The 26,922-nt window shown below is 37.4% G+C and overlaps 4 protein-coding genes across 5 annotated transcripts in view; 2 read left to right on the forward strand and 2 right to left on the reverse strand.

Annotated features, from left to right (window-relative positions):
- dsg2.2 (desmoglein 2, tandem duplicate 2) overlaps positions 1-26,922 on the forward strand; it is a 713,230-nt gene that overhangs the window by 502,943 nt on the left and 183,365 nt on the right. The window lies entirely within an intron of this gene.
- Positions 1-26,922, reverse strand: part of usp24 (ubiquitin specific peptidase 24) — a 746,345-nt gene that overhangs the window by 330,404 nt on the left and 389,019 nt on the right. The gene's annotated exons all lie outside the window — the stretch shown is intronic.
- The window catches only part of dhcr24 (24-dehydrocholesterol reductase), a 62,111-nt gene that overhangs the window by 18,294 nt on the left and 16,895 nt on the right, over positions 1-26,922 (reverse strand). Inside the window, 3 exon segments of one of the 2 annotated variants that reach the window (NM_001008645.1) lie at positions 4,794-4,899; positions 5,051-5,206; positions 9,070-9,419. In NM_001008645.1, coding sequence (NP_001008645.1) covers positions 4,794-4,899; positions 5,051-5,206; positions 9,070-9,300 — 493 coding nt within the window. In that variant the 5' untranslated portion in view covers positions 9,301-9,419. 2 annotated transcript variants of the gene reach the window in all.
- si:dkeyp-51f12.2 lies at positions 12,906-25,063 on the forward strand. Its single transcript, NM_001386307.1, has 2 exons — positions 12,906-13,501; positions 24,535-25,063. The coding sequence occupies exons 1-2, from the start codon at positions 13,218-13,220 to the stop codon at positions 24,773-24,775; spliced, it is 525 nt and encodes a 174-aa protein (NP_001373236.1). The 5' UTR covers positions 12,906-13,217; the 3' UTR covers positions 24,776-25,063.

Here is a 26,922-nt window from a genome sequence, read left to right on the forward strand (position 1 = left end):
GTCAATGACCAAGAATCAATAAACCTCGACAAAACGGTGACTTTACAACCGTATTGACTTGATAAATGCAACCAACACAATTTCTCCTAAAATACAGAAAATGGACCTGAAGATGAAAGTGCACTGAAGGCACATTTGGGATAATCTTGGAAGTTCAGCATCTTTTAGAGCACTACTAAATTGCATTTACTTCCTTTTAAAATATCATGTATCCTCATATATATGTTTTTCATCATTCACTTCAGCCTGTGAGATTTTTTTTAAATCTTACTGGTATCCACTGTAAGCAGCAACATGGCCCATGGATAAAATAAATTACTTAAGATAATTAACAGTTCTAAATAAACAAATATGTGTCTCTAAATCCTAAAACAAGAAAGGAATGGGACAGAAAATTCATGAAAAAAGCAAACTTAGCACTAAAGAGCAATGGTCAAAAGTCCAAATAACTGATCCTTGATTACAGAGATACTGCTCTACACTAAGATTTAGAAATAGTATTGTGTAAAACTGCTTTGATTTGCCGATTTCAGTTTCAAGTGAATCAATAGATGCGGCCAGATATATTCCCTATCATCCAACAAAGTACAAAAGCACAACACATCTTCCCCATGTCTTATTACCAAATACAGCGTCTCCACAGAATTACAAATGAATTTGAAGGAGAGTCTGTGTAAAGCATTTCTCCACCAATGAGCGCTCTTTTTTTCGTTTCTGGGATCTATAAACACTTTCAGCAATAGGACCCGTATCCGCTCTAATCTAATCTGCCTCATTGAACAGGGTCTATGCTCATCCATAACCCGATTACGAGCAGCCTCTGATGCACCACACACAGCATATAATATTGATCAGGAGAGAGCGTTATGTGCAATTTAAAGAAAGCGAATATCTGCAAGTGCTCGGAGACATTAAACAAATCCCTCGTGGAGCATGTGGAAAGAAAAGGGAGAGATGATAAAGGTCAGAGATGACTTACTGGCCTCATCTAAGTGGAGAGAAGTGTTACTGAATTGAAAATGTTCGGATGCATCTAGACCAGCTGTTCTCAAACTTTTTTTTATCAAATACCACCTCAGAAAAAAATTGCCTCTCCAAGTACCACCATAATGAGCAGTATTGAAATACAGTAGCGTAGCAAGCCCAGTAAAGCAGCTACAGCTCTGCAGGTCTAAAATGTGGCAGATTTATTTCTATTATTAAGAATATTTATTATTGTCAGCCATTTTAAACATTATAAAAAGTCTAAATGTTAACTGTACTGTGTTTATATGTAAAAAAAAAAAACAAACAAACAAACAAAAATCTAAAAACGTCAACATTTGAATTAAAATGTGATTTTAAAAGCTGAAAATGGTAGGTTGATGTTCTTAAAAAGTAAAAAAAGAAAAGTGCTGTACTTAAATGTAAAGTATTAACATATAGTAGCCAATTCATCAACACCTGGAAATGTTGCCTGGACCTCAGAAATATAGGCTACATCTCATATAATAAATAATATGTCATATTCATATATAAATAATTTTTTATCAATTTTTAAATATATGTAGCAAGTACATATGACACATTTGATATCTCTGCGTACCACTAGAAGGAAGTCCGCGTACCACTAGTGGTACACGTACCACAGTTTGAGAACCACTGATCTAGACGACATGTGAATATGAGTTTGCTGTAATCTGAGACTTGGTAACAAACAAGTATAATTAGGCGAACCATTGAAAGATGCGGGGGAAAGTATGTGAACCCCTTATGTGTGTTTGTGCTGATGCCTAAAGCATGTGACATGCTTTTTTCCCCCTGAAAATTTATTTTATTTTGCAATATTATATAAATGTATATTATTAAATTAATTTGTCTTTCTATTTGCAATAAAATATTTTATTTGTTTATTATTACAATTATTTAGTACATATTTAAACGTGAAAAGTGAAAAGTTAGTTGTTTTGAACAAACACTAAAACAAAAAATAACTCAGTGAGTGCCTTGGGCAGATTTCTGTTGTTATTTTGATGAACCCCCTGAGCGCTTTTTGTTTGTTGTTTCTGGAAAAAAAAATAACTCTTTTGACAAACAAACAAAAATTCAAGAAATTAAAACTGAAAAATATAATAAACTGTAATGAACTGAATAATTAACTGAAATCAAACGTATGAAACATTTATTTATTTCAGCTAGTTGTCATTTTCATTTTACTTAAGGTGCTTTTATAACTTATAAATATATATATTAGGGCTGTGCAATTAATCGAAAATCCGATTTCGATTTAGATTATGGCTTCTAACCATTATGAAAAACCATTAATCGAGAAAAACGATTATTGCATCATATACCAAAAGTGCGAAAGACCGCGTGCTAATATGTGTGTGCAACACGCGCACACGCATAAGCACGCGGTCAGTATTCGGTCTCATTCGCACACTGAGATGAGCAGAGGAGCGCAGACATCTAAAGTAATCTTAACATGAGCGCTTTAATGGTCAAATAGGTGTCAAAACACGGTGATTAGTGATTATTCATATTAACCCTCATTTGCGTAATAAACAAACGAGTTTAGAATCAAAAGACTCTGAAAGAGAAACCATTAAAGTGACAATGATAAAACAGGCGGCAGCATTTCGCACTAATCAAACGACAAGAACATTCCTTACTGCTCCTGACTGAAGGATTTTTGAAGCTAAAGTGTTTTTCTTTGGGTGAAGATGCTTAAATCACAGTTTGTTTTATATTTTTATTCTATTGTATTTATTTATCTTTCCTTTGCAGGGTGGAAAATAACTGTACATATATATACAGTTGAAGTCAGAATTATTGGCCCTCCAGAATATTAGCAACCCTTTTCCTCCAATTTCTGTTTAATTAAAAGAAGTTTTTTTTTAAACTTATTTCTGAACATACTAGTTTTGATATCTCATGTCTAATTACTGATTTGTTTTATCTTATATGCTATGGTGACAGTACATAACATTTTACTAGATGTTTTTTAAAATACAAGCATTCAGATTAAAGTGCGATTCAAAGGCTTAATTAGAGTAATTAGACAAGTCATTGTATAACAGTAGTTTCTTCTGCAGACAATCAAAAAATATATTGCTTAAGGGGGCTAATAATATTGACCTTAAAATGGGTTTCAAAATATTTAAAGCTGCTTTTATTCTAGCTAAAATAAAACAAAGAAGACTTTCTCCAGAAGAAAAAAAATTTCAGAGGAAATACTGTTAAAATTCCTCGCTCTGTTTAACATAATTTGGGAAATAATTTAAAAAAAAAACCTAAACTCTCAGTAGCGCTAATAATTTTGACTTCAACTGATAATCGTTTAGAATAATCGTGATTACAATTATGACCAAAATAATCGTGATTATGATTTTTTCCAAAATCGAGCAGCCCTGATACATATACATATACATATTCATATATATATATATATATATATATATATATATATATATATATATATATATATATATATATATATATATATATATACATATACAAAAAATAACAAATTTAATTGCACCCAAAACATTTTTTAATAAAAGGAAAATAAACATAAAAACTGGTAACACTTTATAATAACTACACACTATAAATCCTTTATTAAGCATTGGCATATCGTGAATTCATTATCTGTGAAGCATTAACTTTACATTAATAAGCATTAGTAAGCAGTTTATGACTGCAGCTACAAATGCTCTATTCTTGACTTACAAACATATTTAAAATGTGCTTAATAATTGTATTTTTATTCTTTATTAATGATTTATTTTTCATTACTAAATTAAGTATCGTATTATTTACAAACCATTGGTATTTAAGAGTAGTTGAGGGTTTTTAGGATCATTCAGAGTTAGTTGGGGGTTTTGGGGGGTTGAGGGTAAATGACTAATAATCTTCATGCCTGAATAATAAAACATATAAACTTTGATTTCAATAGTTTATTAATCATTTACTAACTCTGAATGATCCTAAAAACCACGAATGCTTGCCCCACACAAAGTGCATAGAAAGATGGTGATCTTATCCTCTTTGTCTTACAACAGCTCTGCAGTAATGTTAAGGCTGATTTATACTTCTGCGTCAAACGCCGGCGTATGCTACGGCGCTGACGCATAGCCCTTCGCCGTGGCCATCGCCGTCACTGACGTGCACCTCTCAAAAAATGTAACTACACGTCGCAACAACGCGTAGCGCAAGCTCTGTGATTGGTCGGCTTGGTAGAGCTGACGAGTCTGGGCGGGACCGAGAGCCGCGCGAATGGCGCGAGCGATTGTTTACAAGTGTGGAGTCCCGTGAAGGAGCTCCGGATGGAAAGTTTTGTTTTGTGTTTACCTCATAGATAAAGTTGTTGCACGTCCGCCAGTTCCTGCCTTAAAATGAGCAAGTTTGAGCCACTTGTACATCCCGGAAGTGTTCAGGAAACGCAAAAATGCAGCGAAGAAACTCGACACTGAGGAAGATTTACACCTCACTGCCAACTAGCGTTTCGAAAGTGTTAATGCAGACCAACAGAGACAGCGCGCAGAAGTATAAATGCACAGCCACGCGCGTTGCATGCGCCGTGGGTTACGCGGTCACTTGACGCAGAAGTATAAATCAGGCTTTACACATCATCTGTGCCACTTTCTTCCTGTGAAGCGAGTTGAGACGTTCCCTTATCAAGTCGATCTGGACATTATGTTTGGAGGAAATATAAAACTGGGCTGGGATCTGTGATTTTATATGGATGCATTCCTGCGCAGACGTGCTAACCTTTCAAGAATAGAAAAATCTGTTCTTCTTTTAAAACCTACCAACAGTGAGGTCATCGAGTTCTGGCAGCACCGGCAGTGTCCAGCCAATAGAGTTGAGCAGAGCAGTCACCTGACCCATGTTAGCTAAAGGCTCCACACGCACTACCTGAAAAATTAGTTCATTTCATCACACTTTGCAATACTCTAACAATCACATACAGTATGTCAAAAATAACTCTTATCCACATACACTTTCACAGTCTGCTGAACACCAAATCTTTCAAACTTATTAAATAAACAGATATGGAAACAGGTACCTTTTGTTTTGTGTCAACCTCCAGGATGTCCATCATGTTAATCATGATGTTCTTGTGAGTTTTCTTGTATTTTCCCACTCTGAGGGACACAGTCAGCCATCCCGGACGTCCCGTGCACATATATTTCTTCCCTCCATCTTTCCTCCATTCTCGCACCTGGAAAAGTGAAATGGCCACATTTGGTTAAAATCGAATTGCATTGAATGGTGTGTTTCCATGATTCAATCTGACTCAGTCATGAGTCATTACCGGATTAAAATAGCATTTACTGTGCAATTTGTCTTTCTATTTTCATTAGTTTGACATATTTAGGCTGATTGGTGAACCTTAATATGATTTCATTTCAGTTTATATTTACTAGGGCCGCAAGATCACCTTACAGCAAGAAGGCATTTGTGTGTTGGCGTGGGTTTCCTACAGGTGCTCCGGTTAACCCCACAGTCCAAAGACATAAGGTATTGACCTTATTCTAAAATGCGGAAGTGCGCCTGTTTTCGCGATTGTCTTAGAACTTCCGATTCAGTCGCCTATGGGAGAAATGACTAGGAATAATAAACGGAAGAAAATGGCCAAACTACTTGCTCAACAAACAAATGTTTGCATGACTACACAGACCAAGTAGCATAATATAATAAGAAAATATTAAACTGTAACATCAAGCAGCGTAATGAGCAGTTGTTAACGTCAAAAAATGAATGGAAGTGAATGTGACCGGAAGTCGCGAGACAAAAAGATTCATATGGCAGCGCCCACTCGTCAGCTCAGAATAAGGTGAATAGGTGAACTGCATAAACTAAATTTATAGTACGTGTGTGAATGAGTGTGTATGAGTGTTTCCCAGCACTGGGTTGTGGCATCCGCAGTGTAAAACATATGCTAAAATAGTTAAATATGCTGTGCAACCTCTGAAATAGAGACTAAGCCAAAGGAAAATGAATGAATTTATTTACTATTACAGTAATTATTAAGTGCAGTGTATAAATTACAAAGTGCACACAACAAGATATTTAGCTTCACCTCACTTCTAAGAAGCACCGCCATAAATGAAATGATCGATTTAGTCTCTTTATGCATTCTCAAATTGCTTAAACATTTGTAATATTTTGCTACAAACTTAAAATATGATAATGAGAAGCATAATGAAAAAATAGTGCGAGGCAGTGGCGCAGTAGGTAGTGCTGTCGCCTCACAGCAAGAAGGTCGCTGGGTCGCTGGTTCAAACCTCAGCTCAGTTGGCGTTTCTGTGTGGAGTTTGCATGTTCTCCTTCAAGTGGGTTTCCTCCGGGTGCTCCAGTTTCCCCCACAGTCCAAAGACATGCGGTACAGGCGAATTGGGTTGGCTAAATTGTCCATAGTGTATGAGTGTGTGTGTGAATGTGTGTGTGGATGTTTCCCAGAGATGGGTTGCGGCTGGAAGGGCATCTGCTGCGTAAAAACTTGCTGGATAAGTTGGCGGTTCATAACAGCTATTCAATAACAGCCATTGACTTTTTTATAGTTTTTTTTTGTTCCATGGATGTCAATGGCTGTTATTTTCTATATCATTCTCCAGAATTTCCTCTGTTCAACAGAAGAAAGAAACTCAGATAGGTTTGTGGAGGTTGAATAATTGTTGGGTGTAACGTGTTCCTTGGTAACGCGTTACTGTATTCTAAATACATTTTTGAGGAATGTAGTAATGTAACGAAATACTTTTTAAATTTGTGTAATTTTATTACAGTTACTAAGTCAATGTTATTGCATTACTTGCGTTGCAAATACGGTTTTTGGAAGAAAAAAAAACTGCCTATTTGAAACTAATTTACTATAGGCTAATTATAGTCCAAACACTGCAGTGCTTATCATACTATGGATGTCAGTGTTTATAGGTATCCAGTTTTCCTATAAATGTCTTCTTTTGTGTTAAAAAAAAACAGACAAAACAGGTTGAAAAAAAGTGAATAATGAGAATTTTGGGTGAACTCTGGGTGAAGTCTGGGGTGGCCAACGCTGTTCCTGGAGATCTACCTTCCTGCAAATTTCAGTTGCAACCCATATCAAACACACTTGCCTGTAATTATCAAATGGTGTTCAGGTCCTAATTAATTGGTTGAGGTGAGTTTGATCAGGGTAGGAGCTAAACTCTGCAGGAAGGTAGATCTCCGGGAACACCCCTGCTTTAAGTCTTTTGAATATGTCAGGTTGCTGTGATCAACCCATTGTAACGTTTTTCAGTGAATATTAAATTACTGAAAGAGCTGCAGTTTATTTTCTATTTTTATAGGTGTACTTTATATGTTTTAAAAGTAACTTCAAAGTCAAGTAATTAGTAATCTGATTACTTTTTACATGAAGTATTCAGTAATATAATCAAATTACAATTTTCCAGCAGTAATCAGTAATTTGGAATCTAGTACTTTTTTTAAAGTTACTTACCCAACACTGATAAAAGTAACAGAATTTAAAATATTAGGTGAACTATCCCTTTAATGACGGATTAACTACAATTTCATGAAGCTTTACAAAGTAAAAGTTATAGATTGAAAATAAGTTACTCATTAAAATTTTTAAATATATTTTCTCATAATTCATTCTTTTTCTTGTCGGCTTAGTCCCTTTATTAAAAAAGAAAAAAAAACTATAAAAAAAGTCAATGGCTGTTATTTACCAGCATTCTGAATAATTAAATTTTTGGGTGAACTATCTCTTTATGGATAAGTAAGCTATAATCTGGTATCTTTGCCTTTTAGTTAAGTTTTCATACACTCATTTCACTTAAAGTTTCCAAAGTTATCACTACACTTTAACGAAGACTTATAAACTGTTTTTAGATCCTTTGGTGAAAAATATTTGATAAAAAGAAGAAGAACTACTTTAAATGTGGGCGTGTTTTAATGTACGCTGTCGCACCCGTTGGGGTGTTTAATAGTAAGGGGGTGTGTTAATGAAAACAAGCATTCCCTTCCCTTCAAATACATAATTCCTTATGAAGTAAAATAAACTGATTTTAAAATATTACATAGATATTATCCCTGCAATGATTTTATTAGTAAGTTTAAGAAAGTTTTTTCACCCTTGTGTTGTTTTTGTAAAATTGGGCCGGAAACAATTCTTCATTTATTTTTCAATTGCAGTTACACAAAATGGTTTTGGTGCCAAGTTTCCTTACTACTTTTTGAAGTGTAATATAAATTTAGGCATCATGGAATTGGTAAATGGAATAAGTTGAATTCCCCTTAGTGTATGTGTGTGAATGTGAGAGTGTATGGGTGTTTCCCAGTGTTGCAGCTGGAAGGGCATCCGCTGCGTATAACATATGCTGGATAAGTTGGCGGTTCATTCCGCTGTGGCGACCCTTAGTTAATAAAAGGACTAAGCCGAAAATAAAATAAAAATGATCGAATTATGGATTTATCAATATAACAGATAAAATGGTTTTATTTATGGATTTCAAATCTGGATTACTGGAAACAAGCAAAATAACAAACATTCTTATTTTATTAGGAAAGTATAACATCCACAACACAAAATGTAAGCTGATTGTACTAAATTGTAAACTATTTTTCATTGATCTAAACATTTGTATGACTTCCATATAGAGTAATCTCAAAGCTCTTAAAGCATCCCCACTGCTGAATAATATACTTAATGTGCATGATTAATTTCTGTTGTTAATTCCCTTATATACTGTTTTATGTATAACTCTGTACTTTCCTGTTAATCAATAAAAAAGTAAGGGGCGTGTCCATACAACTTTGTCACGCCCCTACCTGTACCACAACGTAACTGCCACAGAAATAACATTTATTAACATTTTTTTAAAACAGCATTTCTTTTAAAAACTCTAAACAATTCTCAAATAGACTGTACATGCATATTCATAATATTATAATCATATTAATATACCTACTACATAAAACTGTCATAAATTCCTTTGAGTCCAATATTAAAGTATATTCGCATGCCATATTCAGTAAAAGTTGTCTATCATTAAGTAACAAGGGTCGTCCACGCTGCAGGTTTGGTGCTTTTAACTTTACCTGTCTCTGAATGTCTCTGACCCGCTGGTCGTGCTGTTTGGGCGCGGAGCACATCTTGAAGATGATCCAGGCGCGCAGGTGATAGTACACATCAAACACGACGGACAAGGGCAGGAGAAACAGGCACACGAAGATCCATCTCTGGTGTATAATCACGTACTCCAAGCCTTTCACTTTGATCCATATCAAAAACAACACAGCTAACCCTCCCAAATACAATAACGGATCCATGCCGACGACGTTTTGAATTTGCAAGCACTTTAAAAACGCATGAAGCTTAATAAACAGTTATTTCATGCGTCTCCTCGTTTCCCTTGAGCACAGTTTCCCCGCTTGCACGCGTACGATTTGACATCTATCATTTGCGTGGTGTTTAGAAACATGCCCAGGTGGTCAAGGCACCGCCCCCTGCGTGCGCTGATTGGTCGGTAGGACGTCAAATCAGATGACGCCAGTGGCTGCGTGGAGTCTCATCGGCCAATCACAAGAAAGGAACACCGTCACACCATTGACAGTGCGATGTTCATTACTATGCTGCTGTTAAAATTTACTGATATAGCAGATACTTGTTCTTTCTGTCTGGATAATGAGGAAACTTTAACTCACATGTTTTTACATGTAAAATCTTACAAAAGTTTTGGTCAGATTTATATAATTATTTAAATAAATCACAATCAACAAAACAAATCTTTAAATTGAAATATATTATTTATTATTCTAGTCCCAATAATAAAATTGAAGAATATATATTTAACTTATTCATATTATATGCAAAATCTTTTATTGGCAAACAAAAATTTCTTAAATCCTATCCCTCCTTTGCCCATTTTTGAAATAAAAATGATTCCTTGCTTAAAGCTATACTGTATATTTATCGAACAACTAAAAAATTCTGCAAGTTAATAAAAACTTATGAAAATATCATGCTTCTGGTAGGTTAGTCTTTAATGCTTTTTGTATTTTTTTTATTTAATTTTGTACTTTTCCTTTTTTTGTTCTCTTTTTTTCTCTTTCTTTTACTTATTGTTATCACTTTGTAATTGTATATACTTGTTCCAGTCACCTACAGATTATTTCCTGATTTATATTGTACATTTCTTCTTTTCTAAATAAAAGTTTATTTAAAAAAAAATAATTACTAAGCTGCTGTTGAGAAATGAGGCGACTGCTGATTGCTGTATAGGCAGTTATTATCTATGGTTATTAAAGGCACGAGTCAGATTTAAGGATTATCATAATACTAAATAGTGATAGGGAATACTTTCCAAAGTTTCAAATGGAAAGACAGTTTTATCTGTCATAACAGATGGTTATGAGTAGGCTTAATTAAAGTAGCCTATTAGTTTATGGTTAGCCTACATTTTCTAAAACATTTTATTTGACTATAACAAAATTGCTTGCAAACTGATTAAGATTTATGCTTAAGATTCTGACATGCAATTATTTTTATTGAGCATCAAGGTAGCAGTTTTCAATATTTTTGATGCCACAGATGCAACAATAAGGTGCAAGTGACATTTTTTTATGGATCCTAAAATGTATAGCATTGTCTAAAAACCAACCAAGCAATATTTAAAATTTGGGCTGACAGTGAAAAATAGGCAACTGACAAAAAGACAGTACGGATGTCTTGATGTCTTTTAAACACAAAATTGAGAATATTTAATGGAGAATATTTAATTTCTATTAAAAATTGCAGTATATTGTATATAGCCTATTTAATTAGACATTTGTTTATTTTAATCAAATATTTATTATTAATTTTAAAATGTGCAGGGGAGGATTTAACCAATATGTGCAGGGGAGGATTTAACCAATAAGCGAGGTAAGCGGCCGCCTAGGGCCCCAGGAAATTTGGGGGCCCCAATAAATACGTGTAAGTAAAAATTATATCTATAAATCCTATATAAAACATTGTTTTCTCTCATATTTGGTAAAGTCAAGGGTCTAATAAATAAAAGTGTATCATTAAGCTTGCGCAAATTTAGATGAACTTAATCTAATTTAGATTCTTCCAAATCAGATTACATTTAGTTTTAAAAATGAAACAATTTATTATTTTTAGTTGTTTTCAGGGTCTTTTTTAAGAACAAATGTAGAAAGGAAGATTGAGTTATATAAAATAAAGTCCTCAAACCAAACAAATAAACAAACAAACAAATAAAAATACATGCATACATAGGGTGCAAATTAAGACTTTTGGGCTGACTGGAATTGCTTAGGCCTCCCCAATTCACTAAATCCGCCCCTGATTATGTGCCTATTCTGCATTACTTGTTTATTCATTCATTCACTTATTTTCTTTTCGGTTTAGTCCCTTTATTAATCCGGGGTCGCCACTTCGGAATGAACCGCCAACTTATCCAGCACACTTTTACGCAGCGAATGACCTTCCAGCCGCAACCCATCTCTGGGAAACATCCACACACTCACATTCACACACACACTCATACACTACGGACAATTTAGCCTACCTTATTCACCTGTACCGGATGTCTTTGGACTGTGGAGGAAACCGGAGCACCCCGAGGAAACCCACGCGAATGGAGGGAGAACATGCAAACTCCTCACAGAAACGCCAACTGACCGAGGCTCGAACCAGTGACCCAGCGACCTTCTTGCTGTGAGGCGACAGCACTACCTACTGCGCCACCGCGTCACCCATTATTTGTATAGTATATAATAAAAAATACAGTCAGCTCATGATGTAACTTTGGTAAAATATTGAAGGGAATAACAGTAAAAACATAAAGTGCAATGTTATCAATATTAGTTATTATTGTATTTAAATATTTTTTTTATTCATTTGAATAATATCTAAATCTAATTGTGGATATTTTATTTATTTTAATCATGTTGAAGAATTTAGTATTTATTACTTAATTCTTAATTTTTTGTCAACATTTTTGTTATTTGCTTTTTTTATGTGTTTATTTATTAAACCTTATAGCCTACAGTTAAATTAGGTTCATCTAATTAATAAAATGGTGATTTAGTGGCACAGTAGGTAGTGCTGTCGCCTCACAGCAAGAAGGTCGCTGGTTGGAGCCTCGGCTGTGTCAGTTGGCGTTTCTGTGTGGAGTTTGCATGTTCTTTCTGCGTTCGCGTGGGTTTCCTCCGGGTGCTCAGGACTGTGTCCCCCAGTCCAAAGACATGCGGTATAGGTGAATTGAGTAAGCTAAATTGTCCGTAGTGAATGAGTGTGTATGGATGTTTCCCAGAGATGGGTTGCAGCTGGAAAGGCATTTGCTGTGTTAAAACATATGCTGGATAAGTTGGCGGTTCATTCTGCTGTGGTGACCCTAGATTAATAAAGGGACTAAGCTGAAAAGAAAATGAATGAATGAATGAATAATTAATAAAATCATTATTGTAAATAAAAAAACTTAAAATGTTTGGGCATGTGTCACTTTCTTTTTTTATTTTGACGTCATGACTTTGCATCCCATAAACACAAAAATGCGGGATTGTTTCAACCAAAAATGGGTAAAATATTGACAAACCAAAACATTAGGTTAAAACTGGTCCTATAAATTTAATAAAATAATAAAATAACCGAGCAGTCGGTAGTCTATATTACACTTAGGATTGGGTTGAAATAACCCAGATTTATTTTAGTGAAGGGTTAACTTGTGAAATGTTTTGTCATCTGTATTTTCTTTTTAACTTAATACATTCATGTGAAAAAGCTATGTTTTAAAGAAATTGCAGATACATGTTTTCTTGGGAATCATAAATTATGCCAGTAAGCATCTGGCCTACAGACGGATCTTGGGTGGGGCATGAACTCTAATGATGCTCTTGAAATGACAGAGGAGTTTGACAGCAAAGCAGCTGCGCTCACTCGAGCGCGCGGACTGAACCTGATGCGCGTAAACAGCAACTCGACCGAGCGCAGCCGGTGTTACATCTCTGTAACGCACTTTATGTTCGTCTCTTTTTTACTGCAATTGCCTGAACCAAGACTTAAGAAAGAATAATATGTATTCGCAGTCATATAATGCGCACAGAATTTGCAATTTCCTCAAGAAGTGAACCAATGCATCTCCGTTTGAGGAACTTGATTCGCCCTGGAATCTTAATGTCATCGTGAAGCAGAGCGATGCCGAAGGAACTTTCCAGATAGATCAATGATATGAACTTACAGTATGCCTTCGTTACACCATGGCGCTATTTTCATTGGAGTATTTTTGATAGTCACCGGTGGCTCCACCGCGTTTCTAACTTCTAACCAAAGTCGCCTGCAGGCGTTCAGCATGTGCTGCGTGGTGCTCGGGGCGGTCATGCTCATATTAGGACTTTTCTGGGCGATGAACGGCAAGAGAAACCCGGTGCCTTATAATGAAGAGTACAGTCACGACTACAGCCAGGTCCTGTTCACCCCACCGCCCGGAAACCACTTCCCCGAGTCACAGTCCGTCTTTCTGCACGGGTAAGTGAAGACTCGTCTCATAAATGAATTCTTGTCTGATAAATATCTGCGCTAAGATAAGATCAGGGTACAGGAGATGAACACACTCGTCATGAGCAATGAGTTTTGTTTTGTTTTTTTTATCATGTACTGTTTCAACCCCAAATTCTAAAATAAATAAATAAATAAAAACTCGCAGTAACATCAGTTTAGCTAATTACGTGAAAATGTTTAGTATTATTATCAATAAAAGATAAATGTGCACCTATACAATTATGCCATTTTTAATACAGCTGTTTTTAGCAAAAAACACTTGAACTTAAATTAAACTAGAAATTTGCATTTAAAACAATTTTAATTATTTTGAATAAATAATATTCTTCATATATTGAAATCCTAAATAGCCTACATTCAAACTAACCAGTTCATAATTTCTTTTTAATAGCCCTCTTTCCCTGTAAATATTTTTTATAATAACAATTTCTACTTTAATATTTATAAACATTGACATTTTCAGTATAAAATGAAAATGAAACTCTACATCAAAATTTCTGTATTGAAGCCCCTAATTTCCTGTCTTAAATATTTTCGCTGTTCGGTAAACACATTTTGCACTATTTGTATGTGTTTTAACTTGACAGAAACATGACAGCAGACCGAATCTTAACCTTAATATTCCTTTCTTTTTGTTGAATGGAGTTACCAACAATCCAAATACTCTGCAAAAAGATCGCTCCCTTAAAGACCAAATGAGAGACATTAGAGAACTGGCTAATCTGATGAACCACTATGCAAGCAAGCCCATAATCAGTCCTCAAGGGAATTTTGTCACATTTAGGGAGTGGTGATGGAGGTCAATGGACTTTTACTGTCCGACCCTCCAAGGAGGACATCGCCAGGCCCACTCCAAATCCAAAGCCATCAAGCCACAACAATTATAATGCCAGCATGAAGGGCTGACCCTCTCATTGGAGCCCAAAAGAGGTGACCGGATCAGGTGAGTGAGTATAATTCATAATTCTGGTAAAAAAAAAAATCTTGCCACTACATTATATCCTGATGCTATGAAAGAAACTCTACCTGTATTTCTTCCCGTTACTGGTTTTGTATAGCCTTATATCTCCAGAATTTCTGCCGGTTCTGTCCAGTCCTGAATCTCTTTGCGGTTCCACCCAGCCACCCCTCCACTGCCTTCTCGTTTAAAGTCAGCCTGTTTTATCGGCTCCGCCTTCATTGGCTTAGTCCCTCCCTTGCACTTGTCTTCATCCTCAGTCTGCTGGATCACAATGTGTGTATTTCTCTCAGGCCTTGCACTTCCCAGCTCTGTGTTGGCATGAGGATCTCTTGTCTAAGCCTCTATAGCCCAGGCACCATTTTAGACCTCCAACCCGTTGAATCTGTCCTAGCCATGTGCTCCCTCATCTCCACCATAGCCCGTCATCCCATTGGCTCCATCAGGCTCCCTCATTCTTACAGCTCCTTGTTGATCAGATGTTGACCTGCCTCCACCATGGGATTTCACTTCTTTGGCTTTACCTGGTCCCCTCCATCCCTTTTGCTCCAGTGTGGACTTCCATCCCATCTTTCATTTTGGTAAAGACACAAAGGAAGGCAAGTCTTCAGCCTTCAGCCAAAAAGCATAATGATGGGTTCACACCCAATCTGACGAAGACACTTCATAACTTTGTAACTCTTTGATTTACTAGCTAATTCGCATGAATTACAACGATCTGATTCATACATATTAGTATGATTTGTTCATCCCTCAATGAGATTTGGGTTTGGGGATGGGGTTTGGTTAGCCACTAAATTAACAAAACGTAAAATAGTTATGTTTCCTCATGAGATCAGGCTGATTACGTAGTTTTTTTTTTGTATCTTTCATGGTAGATGCAATTGTGACAAATACTGCGCATTCCTGGCAAATTCACATCTTTTGCACCACCTGACAAAACTTTACCTCTTTTTGCGCATTCATGGCCCGTTTCCCCTGAGTGGTACAGTACAGGTCACCTTTATCAGGCTTGCGTTTCCCCTGCCAAAAGGGTAACAATGGTATTGGTGGGCGTGGTGTACGACAGAAAGTTTCAGTCGACGTCCTTCTCGCTCAAGGAAATGTCAAAGTAAAGCTATACGGGTCGTTTACTTATCATATGATAAGCACTTCTCACAAAACAGATGCTTTATACACATAAATAATAGTTTAAAAATGCATAACTTATCTATAACAAACCCATAAACTAACCTTTCTATGGACATGAAAATAACTGCAGATCAATAATAGTGTGAAATTGCCTACTGTAACTCACATTTAAAAATGATTTATATATGAATATGATGACATATAGCCTATATTTACAGGTTCTGATAAATAGGCTACTATATGTTAATACTTTACATTTAAGTACAGCAGTTTTTTTTTTTACTTTTTAAAAACAGTAACTTTTTGTTTTTAATTTGTAAAAATGCATTTTAATTTAAATGTTGACGTTCTTATTTTTTATTTACTTTTTTTTACATACAGGCACAGTACAGTGTTAATGTTCAAACTATTTATAATGTTTAAAGTGGCTGACAATAATATTCTTAATAACAGGAATGAATCTGCCTCATTTTTGAACTGTTAAATTAAATTAAATTAAATTAAGTTAAATTAAATCGCTTTGTAAACGTTTATTATTATCATTTCACGAGTCTACCCATACAGTTGAATAGAGCACTTGGACCCGGAAGCCACTTCGCGTGACGTCACACTTAACAAGCGGATAGCGTTTAGCTGCGCATCTATAGCTCCGCCTTTTGTTGTGCTAGGTAGCCTTTGCAAAAAGTACCCAAAAAGTGGTACAGAACGGTTTGTTTTTTGTTACCTTTTGCCAGGGGAAGCGGCCATAAAAGCGTACCGAACCGTATCATACCACTTAGTGGAAACGGGCTATTTCACTGACTTTTGTACGTAAGTTAACATTTGGTGTGAACACAGCATAGGAGCTAATGCTAACATTGTGTCTTTGGCAGTTTACAGGAAAGGAGACCAGCAACCATCATGTCAACCAAGTTAGCCCATACACTTGGTATGGTAACAAATATTTGCATCTTCCATCTTCCAACACGGTTTTTCACAGCCCATGAGACCCATGAGGCGTCAAATCTGTCTAGGATCTTGGGACTTGCAGCGTCACCCTACATCATTGATTCTCCATCTGCACTTTAGACTCCATTTCCATCATCTATGCCTCCATCAGTGGTGCCAGTGTAACGGAGGCCAGCTAGTGTGTGCTGTGCAGGTAAACCTCACTCCTCTGACCTCTAAAGGTGCCCTAGCGACTAACGTTGGAGGCCATGGTCTTTAGCCTCCTTCGATACCAGCTCGGAGCAGGCTGGGTGGTGTAGGACTGGTGGGGTTACATTGGTGCCATGACCCAGATGGGAGTGAGGTTTAGGGTGGTGAGTGTAACGGAGGCCAGCTAGTGTGTGCTGTGCAGGTAAACCTCAACCCTCTGACCTCTTAAGGTGCTGTAGCGACAGACGCTAGAACTAGCTACTAGTCTTTAGCCTCCTTGGTAGAGCAACCGACTCCCATGGGGAAGGTCGCCGGTTCGATACCAGCTAGGAGCGGGTTGGGTGGCGTAGGACTGGTGGGGTTAAACCAAATGATCAGATGTCCATTGTGGCTTTCTTCTTCCTCGATTCCACCATAGGCCTCAATCCTGGCTGGTCTTTGACTCTCTATCTGACTCCTTCTGTCATCTTCGCCACCCTGGGGACTCCTGTCCTCAATGCTTGTTCCCTCTCCCACAACTGCCCCTCATCCACCTCCAGAGCCTCCACTCTTCACTTGCCATTGGATTCTTATTGATATGAGGACCAGTGGTAGAAAATATGTCACATTTGGGTTCTGTTTTGGTTTAGCTCTCAATTTCTACTTGCCTGTCTTGTCAGTTGTTTGAGTTTCTGAGTACATTACATATACTTACATTACTGTTTTTCGCTTGAGGACATTTTAAGTGCTGTATCAGTACTTCTACTCTTCTATTTTCTTCAACCTGCATTCACTAAATCATGTCTATTTGTCTAAGTAGAATAAAAAGTTCTTTTAATCCTGTCCAGTCAAATAGTGCATGGAAAAATCACATCAGGCGAACCGACTTCAAGACAAGGACGCTTCATAAATGCAGCAAACATGTACAGTGTGGAAGCTTTAAAAGTGTTCAAGAAGTCACACAATCGTTACACACAACAACCAAGACTCTTTAGACTGCATGTCACTGAAGAGAAGAGGAAGGATGCCTACTGGATTATGACTGTAATCACCAAACTGTTCAAAGTGCATAACCTAAACAATCTCCACAGCTAGATTTTTGCCCCTTGGATCACAAAGATATTGCTAAATATATAAACCAGGCATGTCCAAACTCGGTCCTGGAGAGCCGGTGTCCTGCAAAGTTTAGTTTCAACCCCAATCAGACACACCTGGGCTAGCTAATCAAGCTCTTACTAGACTTTCTAGAAACATCCTTGCAGGTGTGTTGAGGCAAGTTGGAGCTAAAATCTGCAGGACACCGGCCCTCCAGGACCGAGTTTGGACACCCCTGATATAAACAAACTGACAGCTGTCAGCTTATTATAAGTGGATATATTAACGTAATGTGTTCTCACATTAGTCTCACATTTTAAATTCATAGTCAATGAATGGCTAACAATTTAAACGACATTAAAAACTGCACGTTTTATATTTGACACACAAGTTTCTAAGACCTGAATATCAACCTGATTAATTTTTGGCTTGAAAACCTGTTGTATATAATTTGATACTTGTATTTTGCCCTCTTGTGGATTTTCATGACAGTGCAGGCAGTGCAAGGACTTCTTTACCTTTTCAAAAAGGCTGCTCTCGTTGAATTACTCTTGTGCTTTTTGGCTGGAAACTATTTGCTAATTTAAAGACAAATTGTTTATAATTACTTAATTATTAATTCTTTTTGTTACAAATAAATCGGGGCGAGGCAGTGGCGCAGTAGGTAGTGCTGTCGCCTCACAGCAAGAAGGTTGCTGGGTCGCTGGTTTGAACCTCGGCTCAGTTGGCGTTTCTGTGTGGAGTTCGCATGTTCACCCTCCCTTCGCGTGGGTTTCCTCCGGGTGCTCCGGTTTCCCCCACAGTCCAATGACATGCGGTACAGGTGAATTGGGTAGGCTAAATTGTCCATAGTGTATGAGTGTGTGTGTGGATGTTTCCAAGAGATGGGTTGCGGCCGGAAGGGCATCTGCTGCGTAAAAACTTGCTGGATAAGTTGGCGGTTCATTCCGATGTGGCGACCCCGGATTAATAAAGCGACTAAGCCGACAAGAAAATGAATGAATGAATGACAAATAAATTGTGTTGGTAAGTAGGTAGTGCTGTCGCCTCACAGCAAGAAAGTCGCTGGTTCGAACCTCGGCTGGGCCAATTAATGTTTCTGTGTGGAGTTTGCATGTTCTCCCCGCGTTCGCATGGGTTTACTCTGGGTGCTCCGGTTTTCCCCACAGTCCAAAGACATGCAGTACAGGTGAATTGGGTATGCTAAAATTGTTTGTAGTGTATGAGTGTAAATGAGTCTGTATAGGTGTTTCACAGTGATTGGTTGCAACTGGAAGGACATCCGCTGCGTAAAACATATTCTGGAACATATTCTGTTGGCGGTTTATTCCGCTGTGGTGCCCAAGATTAATAAAGGGACTAAGCTGAGGAGAAAATGAATAAATGAATTGTGTTGAAAATGCACGTATCAAAGTTGAACAACAGGTATATAAGGTGCTTTATTCCTAAACAATCATGTCACATTTTTGTAACGTAATCTATGTCATACCTACTACAATGCAAACACACAATATTTAGATGATTTAAGTAATCTAATTAGTGACTTACAGTAATTTTTACAATAATTGCACCTTATAAAAGTTCAGTCTGAACTGTGTCTTTTTATGTTAGAAGGATTGAAATTGATCATTTTCCAACATAGAGAAACCTGACACGAATAAAAGCACTGCTCCTGCAATCCTTCAAACTTCTGTAGGTGTAAAGTGAATCCTTGCCTGAACAAGGGCTGAAACTGCTTTTATGCCTACCACAAAGTGAAATAATAAAACACTGTAAAATATTTAATGCAAAAAAAAAAAAAAAAACAGAGAAAAACTGCCTGGAATGTTCTCCGTTGTCAAAATACTAAGGGCAATATATATATTTATATATATATATATATTTGTAAATAAAATAAAAATTGTTGCACAAAATGCCTGATGTATGTATATAGCATTTTTCTTTTGATTTTGCTTGATAGTATAAAAAACATATCAGTTCCAGAAAATGTTATTTTTGATATTTCAGGTCTTACAGGTTTACAACAATATATATATATTTGTTATTATTTAAGGGCTACATTTTATTCATACTTTGAGTAGTATTTAAAAGGTATACTTTTGCTCTACTTGCACTTTCTCACTTTCCACCACTAGATGGTAACTACCTTGCATCTGTTCTGTTACTTTTTGATTTTGTTTTCTGATGTATTTAAGCCCTCCGCTATGTTTCAGCTTAGTTGTTAATCTGATTTTCTAGTGGATTTTACCCCATGTCTTAAAAACATATTGGACATTTTATGACATTTGCAGTGTAAAATGAAATCAAGGACCTAAAAAAAGAAAACCTTGAAAAATTTCTATATTCTCCTTCATATAAATGACTAAAAATGGATGCATAAATATCTCTAGCTTTTTTTTTTCTATGAAATAATGCACACTTATATTTCTTTCAGCTTTTTATAAGAGCTAGCAGGGATAATTTTACTTTTCCACCCATAACCCTTATTCCCTCTGGATTTGTGTCATCTCTCTTTCCTTTCTTTCACCCTGGGATGTCATTAAAAATCACTTAGATTACTTAAGAGTCTGCTCCTGCTCCAGCCATTTCCAGCCTGGTCTTATCTGGTCAGGCTGGGAGATGACCTGCTAACACCAGCTTGACTAGCCTAGCCAGGCTGGGAGCCCAGCCCAAACCAGCTATGTCCAGCTTAAACCAGGCTGGTCAAGCTGGTTTTAGCTGGATTTAGCTGGTCATTTTCCAGCCTGACCAGCTAAGACCAGGGTGGAAATGGCTGGTCGCTGGTTTGAACCTCGGCTCAGTTGGCGTTTCTGTGTGGAGTTTGCATGTTCTCCCTGCCTTCGCGTGGGTTTCTTCCGGGTCCTCCGGTTTCCCCCACAGTCCAAAGACATGCGGTACAGGTGAATTGGGTAGGCTAAATTGTCCGTAGTGTATAAGTGTGTGTGTGTGAATGTGTGTGTGGATGTTTCCCAGAGATGGGTTGCGGCTGGAAGGGCATCCGCTGTGTAAAAACTTGCTGGATAAGTGGGCAGTTCATTCCGCTGTGGCGACCCTTGTTTAATAAAGGGACTAAGCTGACATGAAAACGAATGAATGAATATAATGCTATATGAATATAATTTAACCAGTTGATTTAAAAGGTCTATTTGGAAATATTTTATTCATTTAGATTGACTGGGATGATCAAGTCTTTTTCTATGCAGTGCATCTACTAATAATAATTCCTTACATTTATATAGTGTTTTTAGATACTCAAAGTGCTTTACACATTGGGGGTAATCTCATCTTCCACCACTATTGTGTAGCAACCATCTGGATGAAGCAACGGCAGCCATAATGTCCCAGACTACACACCACACACCAGCTGATTGGTAGAAAGGAGGCCTCACTACCACTACCTAGCTTTCTGATGCAAACCTGCCAACGTTTGGTTCATAAAATCCGGGAGACCAAGGGGGTGGGTGTGTGCGGTTTGATGCTGGTGGTTGGCTGAACTGAAGAGCGGGGTGCGGGAATGGAGATGGTTGCTTGTTGGGTTTGGTGCGCATGGGGACTGTACCAAATAGCTGGCCGGACTGTACCAAAAAGCGGGGGTTGGGTCGAGGGCACACCTTTAGTGGGTAACCATGGTAACCATGTGAGAGTTGTAGAGAGCTATCTGCCGGCTAAATTAAATTATAATAAATAAAAAAATAATAAATAAATAAATACATACATACACAAACAAACAGACAGACAGACATTAATCCTGCGATGTGCAAATACACACATTGCGATATCGATGCTCAAACTATATATTGTGTAGCCCTACGTACATCACCAATGAAAGACAACATATATATAACATGCAACTTTAAAACAAGATGTTTTAATGTAGATATTGCATCTTTAGTGGCACCCTTACTTTTATAGGCAAAATGATTACTGATCTAAGAATGATAGTGAATGTGTGTGAATATGAGAGTGAATGGGTGTTTCCCAGGGCTGGGTTGCAGCAGGAAGGGCATCTGCTGTGTAAAACAAATGCTGCATGAGTTGCACTGTGGTGACCCCTGATGAATAAAGGGACTAAGCCGAAGGAAAATGAATGATTTCATAAGATTTGATGTTAGGGCCACTGGACTATAGTCATTATTGTTCTGTGGACACACATTTGTTTGGATAGGAATTACTATAGATTTTTTTTTTTTTTTAAGTCTTGCACTGTATGCATATTGATTAAGAGCTGAAAAAGGTGATGCCAGGCTGGTGTGAGCTCCTCAGCAAATATCCTTAAAAAAACAACATGTCATGCCATCATCAGGTCCCCTTGCCTTACCCTTGGTCCAAAGACATGCGGTACAGGGGAATTGGGTAGGCTAAATTGTCAGTAGTGTATAAGAGTGTGTGTGGATGTTTTCCCAGAGATGAAGGGCATCCGCTGCGTAAAAACTTGGCGGTTCTTTCCGATGTGGCGACCCAGGATTAATAAAGGGACTAAGCCGACAAGAAAATGAATGAATGAATAAATGAATTTCGTTGTTCTCAGCAGCTTTTCACTAATAAAGCTCTTCATGTATTTAAAATTTCATTTTAAAATTTTACCACGTCATATGGAATCATAATCATTCATTTGAGGACACAGAACACATTTTGTATTTGCAGTTTTCCCCGATGCGTTTGTAAAGCGGCGCTGCATAGGACTGGGTGACAGAAAAAAAGTTGTTTCTGCTTTCACTCACCCAAAAATGCTCTGTTTGCACGATTTGATTAATATCATTGGATACAAATACTTAATAAATATTATTTTAAACCCTTTTAATATGTTTATTGTTTTTAGAAAATATCTAAAATCTTTTTTTTCAGTCTTTGTAAAATGAAAGTTAAATATGGCTTAAAAATTGTTTAATTTCTGCATTGTATAAACCTACATTGTTATAGCTTTTGTTTGTTTTAAATTAGTTTATTTATTTAATGTGATTTTTTTATATCCGATATTTGTAATTCTTTCAATTATTTCAATATAGCTATTTTATTGAGATATGACACTATTGTTTTGAGCCTACAAAAGTAGACAAGTAATTTGTAAAGTTTGATGTCTTTCTGTAGTGTTCATATTTTGTATTATCTCCAAAATAAATTAAAAAGAAGCGATTATGCCCGGTCTCACAAACACGCATCTAACGCGCACGTATCATGCACAAACCAGCCTGATCTCACGAGAAAACGTAAGTATTTTACGTTTTGGCAGTTTAGTGGAGAATTCGTACGAATTCAGTCGTACGAAATTGTACGATTTTAAAAATGAGGCATGGCACCTAACCCCACCCCTAACCCCAACCGTCATTGGGGGATGAGCAAATCGTACTAAAATGTATGAATAAGATCGTACGAACTCATACGAATTAGCCACTAAAACAAAAAGTTACGAATTGCCGTGAGATTGTGTTGGCACAAACACACCTTTTAAACTTGACAAAAACTCTCGACAACATTTACTGGCTGCTGTGTTTTTAATATTATTGTGTGTAATTATAACACAGAGAACGCAGTGAAGAAAACTCACATATAAATTAAAACTTTATTATTTTATGCAACAGCCTTACATTTAAAAGGGAAACATAAGGGCAATTATAAGCAAAAAGACCCCTTGCCTATAAGGTTAAACTTCAGCTATGTTTTTTTCCCTTATTTATTTATTTGTTTGGCACATGTACTCGTGTGCGGTCGGAAAACTAGTGTAATGACGGCACGCCATCTTTAACAGACTCTGGTAAAGTCCGCCTCTCCTTTCACTCTGCCCTGAAGCCCCAGTTGGCCCTCTTTTGCCCAAGGTATTCGGCGGGCCGAAAAAGGCTGGTCGCTGGTGTCAGGGTTCTGCCACTCTGGTCATGTAAATTCTTGTTTAAGTGGCAAAGTCTGGACACTAGTCATGTCTAGTCCTGTCCTGTTGTGCTCGGCTCGAGTTTTCTTGGGTCGAGCACTTGTTGCTGTCATTGTGTGTGTCTCCGTGTGCGCGCTCTTGTACTTGTGTTTGTGTTGTTCTGTCAGCATCGCGCTGCTTTATTCTCAGCGTCTTCGTCTAGTTGCTTTCGGTTTTGGTTGACGCTGAGATGAAGCATGTGTTGTCTCTGTGTCATGCGCTCTCCCGTCTATTGTCAAGTCCCACCCTCCTTGTTAACCCATTATTAGTTAATTATGTGTTAAATTTCCTACAGTTTATAAACTCCTCATGTCTGCTGTCCTGTGGCAGTTCGTTGTCAATTTTTCCCTGTCCTGCTGTGTCCAGCCCTGCCAAGTTTGTTTGTCTATTTGTTTTTTAGTGTCTTTCCCCCTCGGGGTTGTTTATTTTGCCGTTTATTTTATTTTGTTATAAATAAATACTTATTCACTTTGCGCTTGGGTCCTCGTCCCCTTTTTTCCCCTCACCGACCGTGACAGCTGGCCCCAAGAAAGCTCCGCTTTGGTCCGATCAGGCCCTGGAAGTGACAGTGGAAATGCGACTGGCCCTGGCTGGCTCGCTTTAGGCGTGATAGTGGAAACGCGGCTATTGATTAATGAAACCTTATTGTAAAGTGTGTTACAGATGTTTCAATATGCTGTTAACGGCAAATGTCCCATCCATAACACTGGAATTTATCAAAACTGCAAGAATCACTTCAAAAAGTATTTTAGATACACGTTTTGTCATTTAATTGTACGGTGTTCTTGTGTGTTGTAGGACTTTGCAAAGACGAGGTGTATACGGTGAAGATTTGGACTATCCACCAATGGAGCCAACGTGTTTCAGTCCTACCAGTCGTGTCCGGCCGCCTCACTGGGACTTGGAGCCTCCTCCGCCATATGAAGTGGCCATCAAAACCACCAGGAGCTCCACACAGCTGAGACGCAGCTTCTCAGACACGCACCTCCTCACTGAGCCTCTGTTTGGACGCTCAAGGGAGATCAGTTTCGAAGTGTGATATCTAGACCATGTGCATCTCAAAATAAGGAGCGGAACACAGCCTGAAATATTCAATGAGAAGTGCAAAACAGGCATTGACAATCCACAGCTTGTCCAGGACAGGCATTCTTGAGATGATTCTTGAGTCTTAATTCTGTGTTTACAGCATTATGTAGACAGAAATGTTGAATTCTACACTTTTTTTCCCCAAGTAAAATGAACTCTAAATCTAAAACCTGTACATGGAAGCTGAAGCTGATGAAAGTAAGTGTTTAATCTCTCAATAAACAATCTAATGCAGGAGGTTTTTATTTTTAGGTGTGTAAATAAATATTTTTTGGCTATATGTGTATATACAGTATACTGTGCCCAGCATAAATGAGATACACTCCTTACATATCTTTCTTTTTAATTAATACATTCTATTGACCTTATTCTTAATGTTTGAGCAGGCCGCCGTTTGAATCTTTTAGCTTGAGACTTCATTAGATGTTAAAAACAGCTTGTCATGCTGCTTGATGTTCATTCATTCATTCATTTTCCTTAGGCTTATTCCCTTATTTATCAAGGGTCGCCACAGCGGAATGAACTGCCAACTATTCCAGCATATGTTTTATGCAGCGGATGCCCTTCCAACCGCAACCCAGCACTGGGAAGCACCCATACACACTCATTCACTCACTCACTCACACACACACACACACACACACACACACACATACTACGGCCAAATTAGCTTATTCAATAAATCTATAGTGCATCTGATTCAGCTGAGGCTCGAACAAGCGACCTTCTTGCTGTGAGGCGACAGCGATACCCACTTATGTTGCAAACTGATATTTTCTCATTATATTTTTTTTACTTTTTATGTCTAGTAATGAACACACTTGTTTGTAGAGCCAGTAGTTTGACCATTATCTGATATTTATTATTCCTAGTGGTTTCTCCCATAGGCAACTCAATCAAAGGTTCTAGGACAATCACAGAAATGAGCGCACTTCCACATTGGAGAATGAGGTCAATAGAATACTATACAATTACATATGCGTGTACACACTGTACACATTGCATTTGCCAGTACTGAAGCTAATCAAATAAAATAACTGAAGATCTTGGTGCAAAAATTAGTATATTACCAAATTGAATATATTAGGAAAGTATTCATTCATTTATTCATTCATTTTCTTTTCGGCTTAGTCCCTGAATTATCAGGGGTCGCACAATGGAATAATTTGCCAACCAGAGATGTATAGTAACAAAGTAGAACTACTTCACTACTGTACTTAAGTACTAAAAAGCTGTATCTGTACTCTGCTGGAGTATTGTTTTTTTTTCCTCCTACTTCCACTTTTACTTCAGTCCATATTTTCGATGAGTTTAATACTTTTACTCTGATAGATTTTTTATATGCTGCATCGCTACTCTTTACTAGGGGTGTTAAAATTATGGCTCGTTTCCACTGACTGGTACAGTACGGTACGGTTCGGGTCGGTACGGGTCACCTTTATCAGGCTTGCGTTTCCACTATAAAGGGTACCCTTTTGGAGGGCGTGGTGCAAGACAGAAAGTTTCAGTCGCATCACTCTCGCTCGAGGAAATGTCTACAGTACAGCTGCACAGGTCATTCACAAATCATATTAAAAGCACTTCTAACAAAACAGATGCTTCATACACATAAATACTTCTGTATAAATGTTTATTACTAACTTTTCTATAAACAGGAGTTGATTATAACTGCAGATCAATGACGGTGTGAAATAGCCTACTGTAACGTCTGTAATTATATAAAATAAATAAATAAATAAATGAACATATATGAACACATACAGCCCCATACAGTCTCCGATATGTTACCAACTACAGAAAAACTACTCACATCATACATTTCGTTCTTAATTAGGTTCAAAACAACACAAAGTATAGCCCACAGTCAGTGAAAACCTCTCATCTGTGTCTGTAATCTTCAGCAGCACGTCATGTAGCCTCTGTTAGAGAGTCATTCCATCATTCCCAGTTCATATTTTGAACTATACTTATTATTAATAAGTTTGTTATTTCAGATATAACATTAGACGCGCGGCAACCGCAAGGAAGACAGCGAAACCGCTCACGCATCAGACTGGCTCATAAAAAAAACTGCGAGGCACAGGGTAAATTTTGCTCTAC

This window comes from Danio rerio, chromosome 20 (assembly GCF_049306965.1).
Source record: "Danio rerio strain Tuebingen ecotype United States chromosome 20, GRCz12tu, whole genome shotgun sequence".
In the NCBI taxonomy this organism is placed as follows: Eukaryota; Metazoa; Chordata; class Actinopteri; order Cypriniformes; family Danionidae; genus Danio; species Danio rerio.

Bases quoted from the DNA above. Each gene is read 5' to 3' on its own strand.
- si:dkeyp-51f12.2 (NM_001386307.1), top strand. From the start codon at position 13,218: ATGCCTTCGTTACACCATGGCGCTATTTTCATTGGAGTATTTTTGATA. The intron at 13,502-24,534 runs GTAAGTGAAGAC...TGTGTGTTGTAG, and splicing joins CAGTCCGTCTTTCTGCACGG to GACTTTGCAAAGACGAGGTG.